The sequence below is a fragment of the Pagrus major genome, chromosome 11 (genome assembly GCF_040436345.1).
Source record: "Pagrus major chromosome 11, Pma_NU_1.0".
In the NCBI taxonomy this organism is placed as follows: domain Eukaryota; kingdom Metazoa; phylum Chordata; class Actinopteri; order Spariformes; family Sparidae; genus Pagrus; species Pagrus major.
In genome coordinates this window covers 14,984,052-15,006,168 of record NC_133225.1, presented here as the reverse complement: position 1 = coordinate 15,006,168, position 22,117 = coordinate 14,984,052, and the positions used below count along the sequence as shown (strand labels likewise).

Here is a 22,117-nt window from a genome sequence, read left to right as displayed (position 1 = left end):
CTGAGCTATTTTGTTGATTAACTATCTTCAAGGTGTGTATTTGTTTTGTTTGTATGTGGCTTTTAAGTTAATCTGTCACCTCGACTTTGTGTGTGTGATGTTTTGATCCATCAGTCCGAGTCAGGGCCTGTGCTGCAGTCAGGACTGTGAGTTCAAGCCGGCAGATCAGACCTGCGATGAGGAGACCGACTGTCAGAAAGCGAGTGTGTGTTCAGGCCTCTCGCCGCTCTGCCCCGAGCCAAGCGCCAAGGAAAACCTGACAGTCTGCAGTCAGGGCACGCGCGTCTGCCTGAACGGGGTGAGGCAGCCACACACAGCACGCCACAGTGTGACGCAACATGGTTTAATGTTGCAACTAATGTATGGGAAAAACAAGTAGTTATAGTCCTGACCTTAGAAACAGCCTCAGCACAAGATCCCCGTTAAAAAAATTAAAGTATGTAAACCTATTCTACTAGGACCCCCAAATAAAAGTATGAACCTGAAAATTAGCATAATATGACCTCTTTAAATTCCAACCTGTATAGTCTGCACCAAAAAATGTTCAGATTTGCAGTTAAATGTGGATTATTATGTAGATTATTATGGTAAGCCAGCTAATAGACTAGCACTTGGCTGCGTGTGTGTTTTCTTCATAACTAGTAATTAGCGTGCACTGGAGCCCATCATAACTATTCCCAGGTGGTCAAATATTGACACTTCGAACAGCTGAAAATCTAATGTTTTTCTTGAGTGATTTAACTTTAAACCCTGCTGCAGTGACGTAGAAGTACACTTCAGTGTGTCTGTACTCTGTGACATTACTGTTTAGTGTTTACAAGTGCGATGAAGCACGTTTCTGAGGACACCAACCACATCCATCGCCGTTTCTGCATGTAATCAGATGTGATGATGACGCTCAACCAGAGAGGGCAATGACACACTGAAAAAAATCTAAAAACACACCTGTAAAGTGACTATGGCATTCATACCTACAGTACAAGCATCCCCTTGGTTTATTGTAGTTTTCTTTGCTTCAAAAGATTTTTTTTTTTTTTTTTTTTAAAAGTGATTAAATATAAGTTCAAGCTATTCATAGATTACTGTTTATATGATATTGTAATTCAGCAAAAGTGATTCATTGCCAAGTCAAGTGTTTCCTGTTTATATATCAGCTGAAAATCTTCTGGATTCAATCAGACAATCCACCGAGCTCACTGTCGACTTTATTTGTAAGCAAAGGCACCATTTCAACACAACATTACCAAGAAAAGATCTGATCTCATCCGTGTTGTCACGAGACAACAGTATGTGAGAGTATAAAAGTTTGACTCGTGTTCGTCTTCTGTTGATACACAGTTCTCTGAGCAGGAGAGGCGAGGAATCTGTTTCAGATGTGAATGTTGCTTCATCATACGTTGTGGATATATTACTCTCCTGGGGTGCTAACTATGTTAACCTCTGAAGACCTGATCCAGAAACATGGAAAATAATGTCTGGGAAAGGCTTTTGAGGGGATTAAATGAAGGTGGGGTTTTAGTTTTAGTTTCCAAATAAATCATAAATCATTTCAATTGACTCGCATTGTTTCCTTCACTGATTGCTCAAATCTTTCTAAGAATCAAATGAACAGAAAACAGGAAAAGTGACTCATTTGTACAAATACACAGAATCAAAACAGAACTTCAGTTCAGTTCCTCAAAACACTTTGAAGAAAGTTCAAAGATTTGTAGAATCACATGTTGGGAAACAGATAATCCACAGTGTGCCAGAGATTAATCAGTCCACAATGTGTAAATAATAATAACCCACTTTTACAATTTCACTAACTAAAGCTCCATAATATAGATATCTCTTTTATCTGCTAAATGTATTGTGAAATGTGTCAGTGAAATGTGAACTAAACAGATAGACATAATATAAGCAAACAATAGGCAAAACGACCATATCCTCATTCCTAAATGGCAGAATATTGCCAGTGACTCCCAAAATCTCATATTTGACGATTACAGAGTACCAGCAACAGGTGGTGAACCTGACCGTTGTCGTCACGCAGTGAACCTTGTGAAACTTTTTGGTTAGGTTTAGGAACCAAAACTACATGGTTAGCTTTAGCAAAAGGTCATGGTTTTGGTTAAAATAAGTGTGTTAGCTACTGTACAAAACTCAAGTTATAAACATAAAGTTAGTTAAAAAAACTCACTGTTGACTTTTGGTTTAACAGACATGAACTGCGGTGTCCTGGGTGAAAGTCCTGTGATTGTTTGACCCATCTGCCTATTAGTCAATCTTACACTACATCACCTGACTCCCTCCTTTGCCAAGTCACAATTACTGTCACCACAAGAGGTCACCACCTCACAATAAACTTAGTGCTTATGGGTCGTACTGAACATTTTTGAATGCAGGCTATACATCTGTATATATTTTGAAGCATTTTTACCAACATTCAAGGAATCTATTGGTTTGACATGAAATTGACATGAAGTCTGCACTCACGTGTGTCATTATTACGTTATTGTTGCATTAATTGTAATGTAGTTTAAGTGGTTTTATTAAACAAAACCCAGAAGTTTCAAAAGACTGTTGATAGATGTTCATATCATCCAGAAATTAATGGAAAGGGATGGATGCTGGAATTGTAAACAGAACTTGAACTTTTAATATTTTTACTATCCTTACTAATCCAGCCATAGCTACCTTTGACCTTTTGGTTGTGGTAAGTGTATGTTGCCACCAATTACTTGTTAGTTAGCGTAAACAAAACAAAGTCCAGCTGAGAGCAACAACTACTTATCAGTCAAGTCAATATTGAAGTATCAAACAAAATCATACTTTTTTTAATCCTTGTGTAAACTTTGACGAATTTTGTCCGATTGACCTGCTTTCGCTTGGCTTCCATTTTGTTTGTGTATCCCATCCTGTTTTTCTGTTATATACTCTTCTTCTTAATGAGTGTCCCTGTGTCTCTCTGCAGGTCTGTACTGAGTCTGTGTGTGTGAAGCACAGCCTGCAGCAGTGTGACTGTCCAGGAGACTCCATGAAGGAGAAATGCCACATGTGCTGCCAGCAGCCCGGTAACTATAGCCCCATCTGTCCTCTACTACTGAGGAATGTGTTTACACTTTGTGTCTCAACACGTCAGCCTGTGTCAATTTGTACTGAGGTCACCCTCGTACATCACTGTTTTCCATTAGGCAACCCTACAAATTACCTCAAGAGACACCATCTGACACTATTTTTTGTGTGCCAGGTATAACATGAGTTGTTTTGTTGAGGAGCTTTGTTATGGTCCTTGATGCTTTGGTGACCTGGAAGCTTGGCCTCTGTGTTTCCGATTGTATACTCACTGGCTATAAGTAGCTAAATGATATGTGTTATGATATATTCTAATGGTTTTCTCTGTGTCCATGACAGATAAGCCAGAGACCTGTGCCAGCACCACCTCATCTGTGCTGTCACGTCACTTCCAGAGAAAGGCGTTGGCTTTGGCTAGCGGGGCTCCGTGTTCAGGGAACAAGGGGTACTGCGACAAATTCAACATGTGTCGTCTGCTGGATGCAGACGGCCCCATCGCAAGACTGAAAAACTCCTTTCTTAACTTGGATGACTTTGATGATATAGCTGAGTGGATGAAGGTGAAGGATCAGTTTGATAGCACATACATAAGATTACAGCATACATAACATGCTGGAGGATGTTACAGTAAAGATGAAGAACAATTAATATGGATGTCATGACCACAGACTGTATCAATAGTGGATGAAGCATCCAGGTCTGAAATGACCTATTATTACATAAAAAGTTTCATCTTTGTAGTCTCAAACGCTAGTTTCAAGTCTTCTTAAATCCAGCACGATGTATATTTAGTCAGTTGTGGTCCCATTTAGAGTAAAACTGATGATAAAGCAGTACTTACAGTACTATACTTTAGGGCACCACTACCTTTGGACTAACAAGTAGTTACCACGGCGTTTGTCAGGTTCTCAGTCAGACCCAATTCTGGCTTCTAAAAAACAAGATGGCGACGGCCGTAATGCCAAATTTGCCCTAATCTTTAGTTCGAGTGGCTTTAATCTAGATTTTTACAACACAGTGTCAAATAACAATTTTTAAAACAATTTGACAATGTTAAACCAGTATCAACCTTTTAAATACTTGGTTATTTTTGAAAGAAAGAAATAACTTTATATCCTTCTCACCGTGTGTTCAGACCAGAGTTTCAGGGGAGTTTTGTGTGCCTCCATTGTTAGCTGGCTTGCTAGCTGGCTAACGTGCAGTTGGTACGTACACTGTTTAGTGTTAATGAACACAAATGGTCAAGCAAATTTGTACAAAAGATACAATGTGAAGGAAGTGATGAAAAGTTGAATTCATAAGAAAATTAATTTTGCCCTTACTCAATTCAAAACACTGAGGCGTTATGTTGCTACAGCCTTAATATTGACCAGTAGCTCATGTTGGCTAATGTTAGCAAATTTTAGGTTTGCTGTCTGACTTTGCTGAGTCTACAATTCTACTTGGTGTTTAGCATTATGTAGTAATTGTCTTTGACCACCGGTGGCACTGTAGAGCAATGTTGTGATGAGCAGGCCCCTCTACAGTTTAAATCTTGTGCTGTACATTTAAATTGGCTGCACAGGGCGGCAACAGCAGCTGGTGATAAAGTGTTTAATAGGGAACAATGTGCTAAAAGAATGCATTGAACATGTCCGTTTAGCCTCAAGGACATGATGTGAATGTAAACAAATCTGTGTTTGTTTACAATGGAAACTCCACAGTGTACATTTAATCAGTGTTGAAAAGCGAAACCCTTTTAAAAGCCCAATATTTTAGCCTTTACCACTTTAGTTTACCACAGAGAAAAGTTAGTGTCTGTATGTCCTCAATCAGGTCTTCATGTATTACCTTCATAGATTTAGACATCAGGCTGCTCCACTGACCCAGTTGAACTGATCAGTGGTTTTCTGACCATCATGTCATGTGGTCCTTCTTTACCTTCTGCTCTGGCTGACATCATTTTTTTAAAGATGCAGCAGATGTTCGAGGTCTCCTCCTCCGCTCAGTGTGTTTGGTAAACTTCCTGCCTTGATGTTCAGCTGTCCCAGTGTTTTAGAAGTGGCTGCTTTTGAGGTTTAGTTTCTCATGACAGCGCGGAGAATCAGGAAGGCCATTTGGGTTCAGGACCTCATGTATCAACTGTTTCACAGGTGACCCACTTAGTTTGCTGAGTCATTCTCTGATGTGCAGAGCTGCAAAGTCAATAGTATACATCAATCTACCTATATAGGAGTTAAATGAGTAAAGTAAACTTGTTGACTTTCTTGTGTTTTGCTGCTCACCAATGTAATGGTTGAACTTGACAAAAATGTGGTGCTAGAACTGCAGCAATTTGTCAATTAATTGGTTCATTGATCAACAAAAAATTATCTGAAACAATGATAAAGCTGCTGATTTGTTATTTTTCTCCCACTGTGAATTAATTATCCTCAGCTTTTGGACTGTCAACAAAAAAGACACGAGAAACCGATGTACAAATTCTATGATTAACTTTTTCTTAACTTTTAATCACTTAAACAAAAACTCAACATTAAGTTAATTCAATTCAATTGAAAAACTCGACATTTAGTTAATTCAATTCAATTGGAAAAACTCGACATTTAGTTAATCACATCATTTGTCATCCATGTTGTTCATTCTCTTGTTGTCACTTAACCGTTGTCACCCAAAAACAACATAGCTGCAAGATGATGAAGGAAGCTGATGTTTTTAGTTTATGGAGTTGAAGTTCACTGCCAAACATTTCTCTGATTAGCATTTAAAAAGCCTGATCAAGACAGTCAACAGCAATCCAAACTCATACCTTATAGCCTTTAGCTTATAGAGATCATATTAAAATGAAACATTCATGCAGTGTTTGTGTTGATCCTCTGCAGGCTCACTGGTGGGCCATCCTGCTGGCTATCCTGACTCTGTCTGGAGTGATGGGCTGCACCGTCTGCCTCTGTGGCCGCAAACTGGACACCAGTGACCTGGAGTGAACTCATCCTTCTGATCCCCGTCACCACCATGATGACGGATGAAAGAGGATTCATTTATTTGGGATTTTTAAGTGTCATGGTCACACTGAGGAGGTTCTTTTAACGTGAGAGTGTCCTGCGATCCACGTGTTGTGGAAGACATCGCTGTTGCTGCCAGTCAGTCGACCCCCACTGACGTCACATCAAACACCTACAGCGACTTTAAAGCGTCCCTGCAAAGACTGATGGGACTCTCCCTTATTTTGCCCTGCAGTGTCCTTGCTGTTGTATTTGAACTTAAGCGCTAATTTAAGCCTTGATGACAATCCAGCTATCCTGCACAGTGATTGAGAACATGACCGTCGGTCTAAATGCTGTCATTAAAATGTCATTTTCATTATGTGTTTACAAAGAAAAAGGATTCTCAGGTTTAAAGTAATAAAGTGATAGTCAACACGTTGGACATCTGAATGAGTGTTTGTTAACCATTTATGATTTACAGTGGTTCAAAGTACCCAGGTGCTGCACTTGCAATTTTGAGGTTTTTACTTTCAATTTTGGATTTTAAGCAACTTTGTACTTTTTGTCCACTTAACTTCAGAGGGACATTTTTCTATTTATGTTTTTTGTAAATAAAGATTTTATATACAGTACATGAGCTGATAGCAGTTGTGTTTTTACTCTACACATTACAGATGGTTTCATTGTTGAGGCCCAAAGAGGTCAAATGATCCAATATTTTACACAAACAGCAGAAGATTGTTTTCTCTCCCAATAATCATCTCACGACCCTTCAGATTTATCTTGTGAGCCTTTAAAGACCCAGTCGAACACTAAAAGTAAGAGTGCATTTTACTGATAACACTGCTGTATTTGTACTTTGGTAAGACATGTAGGTCGCATTAAGAAAGTGTGTCTGCCATTACACAACATAAACAGGAAAAGGCATTGTTTTCCCTGGTAGATATCACCAGGCAAAGAAGGCGAAGAGGGACAGTGATAGAAACTGAGGTAAAACAAGAGTGACAGTCGGGCATCCACTTGAGGGATAGTGTCCCAGAGTTGTGTCAAACTCTGCTCCCCTGCAGATATGTGTTCCCCCTTACCGCAGGGACTTGAGATGGTTCAAACTGGCACTTCTTTCTACTCAGCAAGTAACAAAACATGCCTACTTACAATACAATGGGGTGTTTTTCAGGGTTTCACACTAGCCACGTTGTTAACGCTGTTTTTTGTGACAGCGGCCCCCAACAGTACAACCACAAGGACCGCTAAGAGCGTGAGGAATTTGCACTTAAGGTTGTTGTTTTAGTGCTTTTACTTAAGTTAAGGATCTAAACACTTCTTCCACCACTAATGATTTACATGCCATAGCCAAAGGCACATCTGCTCATGAATATCTTGGGTCACCTTGACACAGTCAGACAATCATAAATGGCATCACAGCTACAAGGACATGAAGAAATCACAGAGCTTATTTTGTGTAATTCAACAATTACAGGACCTTTTGTATCAAAAACAGATGTGAGTCGAAAACGTTAAAAATGTTTGGAGCAAACACACATTTTGGCTGATAACGAATTTAAAAAGAGGAATAAACAACCTTGAGCTGACTTTATTATCATTTTTCACTGTCACAACTATAAAATAAATGTCAGGATGTCCTCCGGAGAGGACCTCTCGGATGGCACTTTTGGTTTATTAAAGAATGTATACAGTACAGCGAATATTTACAAATATGTACAAAAGATTATAGATTTTACAGATTAAATTCCAAAGGTAGAAATGTACAACTAACAGTGCTGAATACTACAAAATCTATCATCTGTAATTGTTGTATTTACATAACTGTACAAGTAACTTGGTTAAGCAATCTCGTCCCCTGTTTTCAGTGCAAAAGTCAAACATTTCCACATTTTTCAAGTCAGTTGAAATGAAGTCACAATGATTACAGTACCGATCTCTAAAGAGCCGAGGTTGAGACATTGCTGACAGCACTGGAAATGTAATTATGAATAAAAGATTTTAAAAAGCTAAATGCACAGAAGTCAAAGGTGACTAACGACAGACAGTACAAATAAATGACAACACTGATATGAACTGTGCTTTCCACCTCGCACTGAGCATCACGCCTCTCATCTAATTTCACCAATTTAATAAAACCATGGTAGACAAAATGTCTTCTATACCGTAACAGCTTCAAAGTAACATCTTGCACAGGAGATTAAAACATCTTTTTCATGGGTGACGTTTTCAGTAAAAGTCACACAGTTAAATGAATAACAACAATAAAGCATGCCGAGGTGAAAAACAGCAACAAAGCGCTAAGTTAAGACAAACAGCAACAGCTTACTTCTGGTGACTGTTTACAGTATAAGGCACACTGATACAGGTCCCACAGTCACATACAGTACTGAGAGCCACAGTGGTGAATGCTGTCAGGTTAGATAACACATAAAGGTAAATAATGTGGGCCCTATTGCATAAAACACCTTCATCTTACTATGAAGAAGAATTTCTCATGTTCCCCTTTGCAGACCTCCATGGACACAAAGAGGACATTATTCCTCACAGTGGTTGATTGTGAAATTTAACTTGAGGTATTTTACACAATGGGACATCAGCACCTCCAGAAATATGAAAGTAAATCCAGTTGGTTGTACCTCTCAGTATGTGAGGCGCAGTATCCAACCTTTTGGACACAAAAGATGCACCAAAGAAGACGGCATACATACAGTTACTACCATAAAAACAGCTCTTTATAAAATATTTTACAGTATTCACATAGATGTTTTTTTTTAAATAACAAACATACTTTTGTGGATATATACAAGGCGGTGAGAGTTTTGAGAAGTAAAATAAGTTACAGGTGTATAAATTATTTACTAAGTGCTTGAATGGACGGAGGGATGTTCAACGGTGGAGTGGGGTCTTTTCTTCGAGGTCAGTGCTTCTCCAGAGTTACTCTACAGACAAATAAATGTATTGTTATTTATCAGCTTTAACATAACTGTTAATAGAACATATTCACATGGTGGCCATTTTGTCTGATGTCATGCAGGTACAAGGCATAAAAACAAAGGGAATGTGACAGATTGTTATCATTTCACAGCTTCTCAATTGATCAGCAACTAAAAAGACATTAGATAGTGAAAATCTGGAGGGACATCAGGCTATATTTCAAGGCAAAACAACATTTTTGATTAGCCCAATAGCTAACGTTAGCATGCAAACACTTCCTATCTAACATTCCCGTATGATTAAATGCAGTCTGTTTTACTTCCAGGCTCAAATAAATGTGTCCAAGATGTGTGTTGGTATTTTAGACTTAATTTATGTCTCTCCTACCGTATTGTGTAACGTGTATCAAACAGTAACGTGAGTTAGGAAGTGATTGAATGCTGATGTTTGCTGTTGTCTAGCAGAAGCTAACGGTTTATCAAATATGTTGTTTTATCTAGAAATACAGCCTGATTTCCTTCAGGATTTTCACTAGCCATTGTCAATTAGGAGTCAGGGACATTTTAACAATTTGACAGATTTCCCACATTTATAGGACTTCCCACACTGATCATCATGTCAGAGGAAAATGGCCGCCCTGTGAATATGGTCTAAACTCACTGGAGAAACTTGAAGAGGAGGAACTTACCTTTTAGGAGTTTGTTTTGAGTTCGTCCTCCATGCATCCTTACATTTAACAAAGGTGACCTCTTGTGTTAACTTCTGACTTTCAGGGTCTTTGACACAGAACACCATCCTGAAGAAGAAAGAAATAAAACATAATGAATAAATAATGCTAATTGTGTGTTTTATGTCTTTTTCCCATTATACACACAACCTACTTTTGTTGGGTCTCGCCTGCGCGAATGCGGATTTTGTGAACCTCCATGTTAGCACCGTCTGAGTCACCGGACCACCAAGAAGAAACCATCTTCAGCATGTTGGAGGTTGACCAACCGTTTGTCTCCTCCCATTTAAACTTCAGCATCAGGAGATCTCCGATGTCTTTCTCTGTCACCAGCAGGAATGAATGTGTCTTATTTGTCGCAATTTTCTCCTTCCTGCCAGACACGAACACAGGAAAGTGTTTGTTTTCCACTTGTAGCCAGTCGCAATAATTTATGTAGCTCAGCCTCATAAACTCTGCACCATAAACCATGCATGATATAACCACAAGAAGCAAAACATTTCCATGTCTGCGGTTACATCACTGTTCATGGCTTGTGCCTCGTGCTGTATTCTCTGACTGTTACAAAACGACTCATATAACGTACAAGATGCAAGTCACCGTGCTGTAATTCTGTTTCATGAACTCACAGTTTAAGCTCCAGGTTTTCAGCCTCTCCGTTTGTCCCGTACAGGGAGACGGTGAGTGACGGCTCCATCTCTGAGCGGTTCACTTTACTGGAGAAGTGGATCTTCAGCTGGTAGTGGTAAACTGTGAGAAAGAGCAACAACAGGACGAAAACGTTAAACATGCATGTGGGTTTGTGTAGTGAAGCTGATTCAACTTAGATTTGGCTGGTTTAGCTGCAAATGATCAGAAGTCTGTAATTCCTTTTAAATCACTTACTCAAACATTTTTTATAGGATTAGAAACAGCCAGTGAACCTTGTTTATGCAATACTCTCAGTTCATGTGACTCTGGATAACTCTCACAAATTGAAAAATTAAAAAAGTAAAAACAAACAACACCTTTTTTTCTCTACTGATAAAAGCCCACTGACCTCTGAAAGGCATTGAGGCTCTCGTCTTGGTGTACATCTGAACGTTGCGCGCCTTGCGGACCTTGCTGATGTCGTAGCCCACCGTGTTGCAGCGGCCCTTGCGGCAACTGAGACACATGCCGCGGTTAAACATGTCGCTGCTGCCGCATCTGTAAGCCTTGGCCGCCTCCTGCTCGTTCAGCAGGGAGTCGATGAACAGGTGGATCGAGCGCTCGTGTTCGCACTTGACTGCGTCTGTGATGGCTGAAGAAGAAAAAGAGGGAACGCCTTTTAATGAAACATATAATTATGTTACATTCCTCTACTGCCCACACTCTGGATACATTTACTTTACCTCAACCAATTCAGACAGATTTTGTATCTGACCTTTCCTCGGTCATGTTTGGGGCCCTCTGTTTATTTTCAGTGCTGTGAATGGGGTCATTGTGCAACTGACAGTCACAATGTTCACTGCTGAGACAGATTAATGACAAGCAGCAAGGAGCTACAGTGTTACTAAAGCTGCTGGACAGTGTACTCTGTATGTAATAATTAGGATAAAAATGTGCATTGTAGCCTGTTTACAGCAGAGAACAACATTATCTAATGGTTGGTTAAACAGGCTATGCTGAAATGGTGAATAATGCATTCTTATGTGAAGCCAAAATATAACGTTGTCTGTTTAAAAACTGAGTAAAAACAACACTTATGGTCATAATGGTTGTGTGTATTTGTTCTAATAACCAGAAAATTGCAGTGATACAAAGAGAATGACGAAAAAAATCCTGTTACTTTCTACAAATATAGATGTGGCTGTGCTAATTTCTCTTTATAAGTGGTTCTTACCAAATATCCCAAAGTTAGCGATCTTCTCCAGGGCCCCCCTGAGGTTGCAGCCTGGCTGGAAGCTGCCTCCATTGGGGTAAATGTCAACATGGCCGACTGGCTGCTGGATCCCGATGCTGAGACCCAGGGAGCCGCGGGTGAAGGTGTGGAGGACGTCCACAAAGTGAGCGTCGTCGGGGGAGAGACGCCTGTGGGCGTGCATCCCCTCAAAGTCAGGACCAGCTGGGTCCAGACCTGCAGAGACAGACAACAGTGAATTCACCAGTCACCTCACAAATTAACTGAACTCTTTCCAAATTAAACTGCAAGATCGTGAGACGTGTTTTGTTTACCTGTGATTCTTCCCACTTTATTGGTTGCATGGCTTCCGGCGAATCCTGCCACATGAGCGCCGAGGCTGTAGCCAATCAGGTGGATGTTCTCAAGAGGCATGTTGGTGGTTTCCTTTATAGAACGTTAATGAAAATATGATTTAGGCAAACAATGACACAAATACTCCCTTTCACTGATAGTGAGCTTCTTGAGCTAATCTTGTGAATCTCACTGACCTCGATCCAGTCGATGAAGCGAGCGATCTCCTGTCCCACTGCTTTGGTGTTCTGAGCAGCCACCACGTAGTGGTTCTGTGCCGAGGTGAGCCAGTCCACCACGATGACGTTGGCCGTCTGCTCTCTCTCGTACAGCGCTGACACCAGCTTCGCCACCCAGCTTTCAAACATGCCGCTCAACTGTTGGAATCAAAACAGTAAACTTAAGGCTAAAAAACAGGCTTCTGTTAAAATTCTAGGAAGTTGAGGAAGAATTAGCCACATCAGTCCAGTTCATTTACAACATTATGTTTGGTATGAACTTCTACATGTTGGTGCTTGTGAAGAAAGTTAGTTATGTACACCAGAATTTCGGTGAAATAATGACACACTTCCAGTCACGGGTGTTTTTTTTTTCTAAACCAAAGCCAAGTCAAGAGAACAACAAGCCTGTGGGAGTTTTCAAAGACAGACAGGTCACAACAGGCTGAAGAATCTCGGCTCACCGTCCATCCGTGGATCACTAGGAAGGTTTTGGAGGAGCTGTTGAAGGTGCAGGCTGCCAGGGAGTCAGGTTTGCCAGGAACGATGTAGCACAGGTCGTCATCAGGATGGGACGGTTTCCGGAGGGAGAATTTGGCAACGGTTTGATTGGCGTCATCCTTGTGTTCAATCAAGTCTTTCAGAGGGTCGAGGAAGTTACCTGAACGAGAGGAAGGTTAACAAATCAGTTGTTTTTTGACTTTTTTACACACAATCAAAAAGAGAGAAGAAGAAATTCCTCTGTGGTGTTGTTGTCAGATGTGTAAATCTTATCTAATGCTCTGGCTGGGCGGTCTGAGACGCCTGACTGGCTAACTGAGTGACTGGTTCCAATAAGCACTGGCCCCTCAGAGGCCCCTCAGTAAATGAGCTTCCACCTTAGACAAGATCAGTCCTCTGGGGTTACAGGGGTTCACTTGGTCAGACGGAGCTCCATAGAAACCACTGAGAGTTTTTCCCAGCTTTGTTCCTGCCACCTCACCGACTATAATCTGCCCAAGTTTCAGTGGTCCTCACACAGTCAGCTGACTCAACTCAACTGGGGGTTGTGCTGGTTTTCAGAGTGGGGGGTGGGGAGGTGGATGCAGGAGCTTCACAGACGTTTATAAGGCTTGCACTGCAAAGAGTTTGAAGCAATAAATGTGCCATATTGTAAACATAAATGATTATATCTGCACTTTGATGACTCTTTTCATGTTGAGATCTTCTAGTAGTCTGAATGTTTCCACCACTTTGCTCCTCTCACTCTCTGAAGGTGAAAAACAGACATCTTGTCTCTCCCAGCCAGTAGTAGTTAGTAGAAGTTGGGTATTCGCCAGAAACCACAAAGACAAGTTTAGTCATAGACACGTGATACGTAGTATCTCCTAGAAAGACCGTTAATGTTATTATCAGAGTCCAAACTACACCCAGCATGAAAACACGAGCAGGGCGCATAAATTACGCACATTTACTTCATACGACACATCTTCACCGCGACTATCAGCACCGATATGTCCGCTGAATCCAAACAGTTTTGCACAGAAGTGTGTGTGACAGTAAATGTTCGTGAAGTTTGAAGTGGAAACTCACCAAAAATAGAATCGGAGAGCTCTTCTTCCAGGGACGTCACATGCTGCACGACTGCATTCAACACCAGAAAGTACAGAAACACAACTCGCCACGCTTTCATTTCTTTCACAGGTTTGTCCTTTCACAGAAGAATCGCTTCAGCAGTTAATTAAATCAGTCGGATCTCTTTGCAGAAGACTGTATATTTCCCTCTCAGACTGAGTTCAGTGCGTCCTGTTGCGCGCAGAGCGCTGATATCTGAACCACCTTGAACTATCAGCGTCTTAAATAGACTCTGACAAACCATTGGCTGCTGACCTCCGGGCGGGGAATGGAAAAATATGTGTAAAGTAAATCATTAGACTGCTTTATGAGGAGAGTTAACAACATTGTTGGGCAGCAGAGTTTCTAATTAAAACTAGTACAGTGTAGTATTAATGTTTTTATCACTTTATTACATGTATGTCCCTCCACATAGAGCAGGAGGAGTGAGTTACTGTAAGCTTTCCTGTTTGCTTTACTCGACTAATTTATTTATTGGATGATTACTCTGTTAGCTGATTGCTGTAGTCACTGATTAATTGGTTTAATTCAAAAGTATTTGTAAGCTTAGTAAGATTAAGGTAGTTTTTAATGTAAATCAAAACCATAAACACATTGCAAACATGTCTGCATGTCATCTTCAATAACCTTATATTATTTCAAAAGAAAACCGTGATAACAACAATAAAACTTAACTTACACTACTCCAGATTAGTTAGGGACACATATATGGGTGCATTTATGCATGGATGTGCAATAAAAGTCAAATGAAATGTGTCACATTCACAAAAACAAAACACAAAATATAAATTCAGATATGTCACAGTAATACCCATAACTCATTTTGAGGAGTGTATATGTCCAAAAACATACAATGCACTGCACAAAAATGAAAAATATGGATGCAAAAATGTGAAAAATTAGAAACAAATATTGCTTTTTATTGCTTTTTACCGTAAAAAGGGGGCACTATGTAGTTTTGGAGAAGAAATTCAAACCAAATATGTAATATTTACACTATAAATGAGGTAATTATACAAGCTCATACTCAGAAATATTATTTTTTTTCCATAACTGACTAAACAAGCTGTTCTCGGAGGAAAATAAGGTCCCCAGAACACAGTTTGTAGCTAGAAAGGTGGCAGGGTCCGCCAAATATAAACAAAGTAACACAGTATGAAAGTGTGTTGTCATTTAAGGTGAGTTTGTTTAAAAAGATCTTTTTCTTCCGATTAAAAAACTTCATAGTGCACTTTTAAGTTCAGCTTATGTCGGCCTGTCCTGGACGCGAGCAAAGCTATCTGCGGCCCTGTCTGAATCTGTTGTCAGTATTTACAGTCAGGATGGCGGTGCAGGCTAAAGAAGGCAGTCATGAGGTCATGAGTGTTTCAGGAGAGGATAAACTCCTCTCACGAGGACATTTTGGGGCCTCTTTTCACTGACCTGCTGTTATGGCATCAGACAGCAGAGAGGAGAGAGAAATTATAGAGGAAACTGAAATTTGCATCAAGCAATATCATTTGTAGTGCAAATGCATTAAAGGTCATTAAAAAGTATTCAACCAATAAAATTAAGTTACTTTAAGTGAAGTTACTAGTAAAATAAAGGCTCAAAGTTGATGCAGCTGAACTAGAAATACTATCTTGTTTTTATTCCACACCTTCTTCTTTCTTGTCAAAACCTGTTGCCTACATTACCCACAGTGCAACTCAATCACCAACAGTACAGTCGGAGATTCAGGTGTGTTACACTAGTAGTGGCTAATCTATCCTCAAGCAGATAAGAGGTGGGGGCTACAGGTAAGAGAAAACAAACAAACAAAAACTTTGGACTTCAGCCCCAACCACTGCTGACTCATGTGACATCACTTGAGTCAGTTTATCAGGCTAAATGCAGCTTCTTCTGGAGCCACAGATTTTACACATGCATTAGACCTGTAAAAAAATACTTTGATGTTGAACTAGCCTCTATTTTGTGTGAGTGTATCTCTGCAACTACAATGTCTATTTGAATAATCAAGGTATCATAATAAAAGGGAAAAAACACTGGAAATATTTGTTCAGATGTGTAAGTATAAATATATATGTCACTGGGTCCTGAAGGTGGCACACAGCATAAATGAAAGATTTTTTTTTTTAAATTACAATTTTAGAATGAGTATCCCTCTCAATGCATCCCCCTCGCTAGCAAACCATAGCAAAACATCTGAACATTACCTCTGCCAACTGTTATGCTAATAACGTGAATCAGAACAAAATTAGAGAGGTTTTAATTACAGAGCACTCGGCACATTTTGGCACCATCTGTTTCTCAGGTACCAAACTAAATATTTCACTTATATGTGGTGCTCAAAAAATAGCCCAATTGTGCTCCGCTCGGGCTTAAAAGGATAAAATCATTGCACTCCCCCTTTAAGAACTCTTTTAAGAAATTGTATTAATGATACTTGACACTTATTAAGTTTACACATTTATTTTTCTGAATTTTAACAATGAGTAAACTTGAGTACACTAAAAAGTGTTAAAGATAATTTGCTCATATATTACAGTTTTAACCAGCATTGCATTGAATGTTTTGTTAATATATAAAGGAACACATATACTGGTGGCATGTCAACTATTTGATGCTGAACATCTTAATAAATATAATAATGATGATCTATTGTTGGTAAATGTTACTTCTTACCACATACACACCTACTCAGATCAGGTTCAGTTATCAGATTCCTATCATCTTGGCACACTCAACCAACGGGCGTCATGTTAAGCATCAATAACATCACAATGCTCTTAGCTTTCATTGGAGCCTGCACTCACAGACTGCCATTATAGCACCTTCTATAGTCTCCATTACGTCCAAACTGACCCACTGCATGAAGCATTTCACTCACTGACTGGGTAAAGATGGTGCTACATGCCAGCTGGGGATTATGTCCTAACAGTCAGGCAAGAGTAGTTGGCTTCACAGTGAGTGACTTTTTGGCCAAAACTCCAGCATGAGATGCCAAATTAAATTGGGCAGGAGGCCGAGGAGGTGATGGTGGAAAAGTTACAAGCTTGTTGATGTGAAGGTCAATTAAACAATAAAGTTCACAGGCCTGGTAACACTCAACAAACAACTAAGACTGAAACCAATTATCAGTTTACAGCGATACCAGTTTAATGAACTTGATTCTTTAAAGGTCCAGATGTAAACAACGGGTTCGCCAAAACTCTGTACACATACTATCACCATCTGAACCTGCCTTCAAATCAAGCATTTATTTAATTTGGATATTAATCTTTTCATTGATGGACTCACCAGGAAACACAACTAGAAGTTATCAAACCCAGCTCGTGTCATTAAAGGTGTGTTTACATCATGTGGAGCTTCTGTGATGTGCTGGAAGCCGGTCCTTAGTTTATTTTAGCAGACTCCATTTCTACATTAACTACTTTTGCTCTCTGTGTGCACTGAGACGAGGCACTCGAGAACGTGAATAAAGTCACAACCTGTCGCGGAAAAAATCCAGGTCCTTCAAAAAGAAATCAACAGTCCAGCAGCATTAAACAAATCGTCTACAGGCTTGTATAGGCGACCGAGAGAGACAGGGAAGGTCTCAGTTTTCACAGCAGTAATTATATTTATAATTATTATTTCTCATAAGATGAAAGACGCACAGCAGCAGAGTCGTGTCAGTCTATTCAGGTCACTTGGAATCCTGGTACCATTCTTAATAATACCACACAATACAACAGGCGTTTGCTTTTGGCCTTCGGCCCAGCAATGAGTCACAGTTTTGGCCGTTTCCAGGCAAAAAGTTTGGGCAACCCTGATTAAGAGGATTATTCCAAATTAAATGTTTCTTTAACTTAAATAAAAATCTGTTTCCATCTATGCAAGTGTGCAAAAGTTAGCATGCTAATACGCTACATTAAAATTTAGTGCAAATCATTGCTGTGCAGCCTCATAGAGCGTGTATGACTGTAGACTCTCCGTCCTGTTACATAAAGAATACAGACTTTTCAAGTATAACACTAAAAAGATTTCATCTGCTTCCGTACATAAGCTTATACAGTATACAGTTACGATGCTTACAGATGCACTTTTTATGACGTAAAATCATAAACTGCACAATATAGGGTTTTTAATTCAGTGTTGCTCTGCTGTACAGTGTAAGAGAAGCTCCTAAAGCAAACACATGTACAAACACACACGACTTTGCTCCCTCTGCAGAGCAGCTGGCTCCGCGAGATGTTGCTCTTCTATGAGCATTACAAAATTTTCCTCGAAAAGCAGTGACTGCATTTGTTTTCCAACTGTTGCCGCTGCAGTTCAGACCCTGGTGTCCTCGTTTTTGCAAGGGGGAAAGACTCAGTGGTGGTGGAGAGGAGGTGATGAAAAGCAGAGTGAATCAGACCTCCACAGCAGAGAGTTGTTGGTGCCAGCAGAGAGGGAGAGCGGACTCCTCCACATAGTTTGGAGACAACAAAATGTCTTCAATTTAATGTCATTCCAAGACTTGTTTCTTAAGCTTATTTCTAGGAATGGCACAAGATCACATGTTGCACATGTCCAGATTCACAATTACAGAATTCTCTATAGTGTAATATAAACCTGTGTACAAGATATTGGTTTTTTTTCATGTATTTTACAGCTGTTTCTTATTTAAAGGCTGCATATCAAATCGATGGAATACATTTACAAGAAAAGAAACAATGCAGAATTTCTACTGTCTTTCAATGTTCTTCTTGTTTTAGTCACTGATGACCTAACAAGCTTTTCGTGAATCGGTACAGAGTCAGGCTGCAGGTCAGAGGACGGCTAATAAACAGGTTTTAAAAGTCATCTTTGTGGCTTCAACAAAACTTGTCCGTCCACTAACAACACAGAGTCATGAGGGAATGTTTCCACAGTGACCACAGCGAGAGAGAAAAGGTGGATGTCCACAAATGTATCTATCTGTCCTGTAATGTTTTGGAAGCTGTCATCAATTTGCTAAGCTTTTATTTAAAACTCACCTTTCACACAGTAACTGTTCTCAAGGAAATATGATACTGTTACTGGATGTTGTTAGAGAAATGTAACTATTTTCCAGTGTTACAGTCTCAGGATATATTTATATTTGAAAACCTTTTACTGCTTCTGTACTTATAATAATATCAGTTGAGCTTCATAAACGTATTTGTTGAGCTGTAATTGCTGTGAATTTCCACTGAATGTTCGTCATTGCCAACTTTGATGAGGAAATCTGCACTTACGCATCATTAGTTCTCCAATTTTGGAAAAGTTTTTTAAGGTCAAGCGAGCAGGTTTCTTTCCGATTCATTCTGAAACTTGAAACAGCTGTCAGCTGAGGGGCGGATCAACCAACTAGAGCAGCTTTATTTGCTCTTTCTACAATTGTCACTTCATTAACTTTGTCAGTTTCTCAGCTGTGGCTCGGCCTCTCAGCTGAGTGGGAATCTCTTTCAGGGGAGCTAATCCACAGACTCTGGAATCAGAGATACAACTTTTTTTCCCTCCTCATTCTGTGCACTGATTCTGTGTTACGTAATGCGTTTTTTTTTACATTTTAAGCAAAGCTGGCTTAGTGATAACAACAAGCTATAATCTCGGGCTATTAAGTGGCTTCAGATGTTGGCTGATCTACAGCGACCTTTGACGAGAATAACTGTTAACACATTTGTAAGTCATGAGGTAGAGGAAGTTCAGCCACTCAATGTCATCAGCAATCTACTTTAAGAGACACTGTGGGATGTTTTACCACCAATACAAAGTCATATAAAAATAAGCAGCTTCCCTATATAATGACATCAGCAAAGGCAAGGCAGCAGGGTCTAAAAGTTAAACACAGCCCTGATTTAGTGTCCAAACAGGCTGTGATTAGCTACAGTAGAGTGTGTAGGTCATCAGTATTTGGCCTCAGAGCCTAATACACAACTACTGTCATTTAACAAAGTGCAAAAGTAAAGTGCAAATAAAACAAGAGCTGTTACGCAGCCTGTATAAACAGCTGTACTGATCAAAATAAAAGTTAAATACTCCATCAGGTGTGTTTGACATGGTCGACTAACAAACTTGGCTGTATAGCTTCATGTGTAGATGAGCAGTCAAGTTTAGTGCTTGTACCACAGTTTACTATGTCTTCTTGTGCTTAATTACGGTATAATGCCTGAGGTGTCTCTGTAAAACTTCTGTGTTGTGCTGGAAGCCGGTCCATTTCTAAATCAACGTGGTAGCAGAGCGGAGAGAGGCACTTAAAGTCACATCCTTTGGACCAGTCACAGAAAACCCGACACCCGGCCCAGCATTAAATGACATAAAGAAATCGTCCACAGGCTTGTATAGACAGCCGAGAGAGAGACAGCCCAAGCCCAAGATGTTAGCATTTTAGCATACTATGGTTGCATGATCTCAAAGTATCATGGAGGCTTACACGAACCTGCCAGCGACACTGAATCCCTAAGGGGTTGGACTGTATGTAATAAATTTAATAGCGGTCCATCCATTAGTGTTCAAAACATTTCTTACTGGAAACAGCTGGCATTGCCACCCCTCAAACAATGACACCAGTTGGGCAAGAAATCAAATTATCGTATTTTATATAAAAATGCAGAAAAGCCAGTAAACCAATGTGAGTACAGAATGTGTGAACAACGCATTCATCTAACAAGCTTAGAAAAAGTAAATCAAGAAATGCATTCAACATGTTTCTCAGACCCATACATACATTCTGTACATACTGTTTTGTACATTGTGTTCTGGTGAGAGACATGCTAATGAAAATGTGACTGTTAACAATAAAAAGTCCACAGGGTACCTTAAAGTCTGGTTGTTAGTGTCAAGCTGCTCCGTGTGGTTTTTGTTATATATGGTCTTATATTTGGTGTGTTTGTTTGAAATGCTCCATATCCCATTTCAGAACAGGAATTTATAAAAGTCTCTTTACGGGAGCTGGAAGCATGCCTGTCTTTTCTCTCAAAGGGAAAAGAAGAAAGAAGAAAGTTGAACTCGTGAAGAATTATAATGGTGGAAATGAAATGTCAAGAAGCCATTAATACTGCCATCAGCAAAGTACTAGATAAGTCTACAGTATGTCGTATGTATTTATACTGTGATAAGGTCGAGACTGAGGGTCAACGATGCAGTTTGAATGGAGACAGTGATTAAAGTAGAGAGAATTGTGCATCAATAAACATACAATCATGTTTCTGATTACTAAAACTGCTACTGTACAGCATACAGTTTACATTTTCCATGTTCATGTTTTTTCATTCCTTCATATCTCCCTTCCAGTAAGTGGAAGATTGACCTGTTTGTCAGCCTGAATCAAGGATCTGTCTCCACAAGCTTTGTTGGCTTCATCCCCTCAGAGGGATCAGCTGTTATCACTCAGAAAAGCAACATTATCTAACTATTTAACATCTGGATGGCACTGTGACTTGTGCCTTTGTCCCACACCCTGAATACCTTGTCCTGCACTAACTTTTAGCGAGTGGATACGATCCACCAAACAGCGCAATCCTTTACTGCACTTTGGCATTCACCTCAAACTACTGTGCAGTATGTCAGTATAACTGGATCATATTTTATGTAAATGTTTTCTGTTTTTTCCTCTGATGTCCTCCAGTTGCTCTGCTTCAACTCTCTGTGATTAACAGGGTTCCCCGATGGACAGATAGTTAGTAACCGCTAACTGTTGCTAACTGTTGCTGCCCATTAGCTAGTTAGCTCAGTTAGCTGGGAGCTAGCTGACCTTGTGAGGCAGCTGGGTATGCAATATCTCGTGACAGGCTTCAAGCTATGCGCTTGTGGCTGAACAGACAGTAGTTGAACCAATCAGCGTCATTTGAGGAACGACTGTCAGCTACGGGCGGGGTTTAAATGTGTTGGCCAGCGAGAGAAGCAACTGTTTGATGGAAAACAACAGTGGCGGCTTCTCAAGACGTTAGCGAAGATGCTGCTACAGCATCTGTTATCTCAGATCTGGAGATTATGTTTTATTGAAAGAAAGACAGAGAACGGCCTTGTACTGTTGATGCGATTGGTTGAAGTTAGCCTATGATAGACAGATAGTTCGTCCAATCACCTTGGCAGCGGTCCTTCTTGCTGTTAGACGTGTAACTATGGTATGCTAGCTTGCTAAAGTACAACAACCATAAAATGTAGAGGTGCCAAATTTAGAAAAAAAAATACATAAATTCCTGCATAATATTGCTTTAAATATATTTTTTACCTGCTCAAATCAATGAGCTGTAACCAGACGGATGTTTTATGTCTGACTGTGCTGACATCTCACACCTCAAGTTCTTGGCCATGTTTATAGGCGTGTAGCGTTTCTTATATCCGATGCAGGTCTACAATCGTATGATGATTTATTGGTTTAATTATTATTTAAAATCAACGTGTGCAGTCAGGAATA

The 22,117-nt window shown here is 39.9% G+C and overlaps 2 protein-coding genes across 2 annotated transcripts in view; one reads left to right on the top strand and one right to left on the bottom strand.

Annotated features, from left to right (window-relative positions):
• Positions 1 to 6,649, top strand: part of LOC141005415 (disintegrin and metalloproteinase domain-containing protein 10) — a 34,402-nt gene extending 27,753 nt beyond the window's left edge. The window contains exons 12-15 of the mRNA XM_073477263.1: positions 115 to 298; positions 2,957 to 3,056; positions 3,397 to 3,617; positions 5,916 to 6,649. Coding sequence (XP_073333364.1) covers positions 115 to 298; positions 2,957 to 3,056; positions 3,397 to 3,617; positions 5,916 to 6,020 — 610 coding nt within the window. The 3' untranslated portion in view covers positions 6,021 to 6,649. The remainder of the gene's footprint in view (positions 1 to 114; positions 299 to 2,956; positions 3,057 to 3,396; positions 3,618 to 5,915) is intronic.
• A 1,030-nt stretch (positions 6,650 to 7,679) lies between these two features.
• On the bottom strand, positions 7,680 to 13,929 carry LOC141004528 (lipoprotein lipase). Its single transcript, XM_073476065.1, has 10 exons — positions 13,693 to 13,929; positions 12,585 to 12,781; positions 12,100 to 12,279; positions 11,884 to 11,995; positions 11,552 to 11,785; positions 10,727 to 10,969; positions 10,317 to 10,437; positions 9,842 to 10,060; positions 9,649 to 9,756; positions 7,680 to 8,965 (listed from the first exon to the last, which is right to left on the bottom strand). The coding sequence occupies exons 1-10, from the start codon at positions 13,790 to 13,792 to the stop codon at positions 8,944 to 8,946; spliced, it is 1,536 nt and encodes a 511-aa protein (XP_073332166.1). The 5' UTR covers positions 13,793 to 13,929; the 3' UTR covers positions 7,680 to 8,943.
• Positions 13,930 to 22,117: the final 8,188 nt, after the last annotated feature.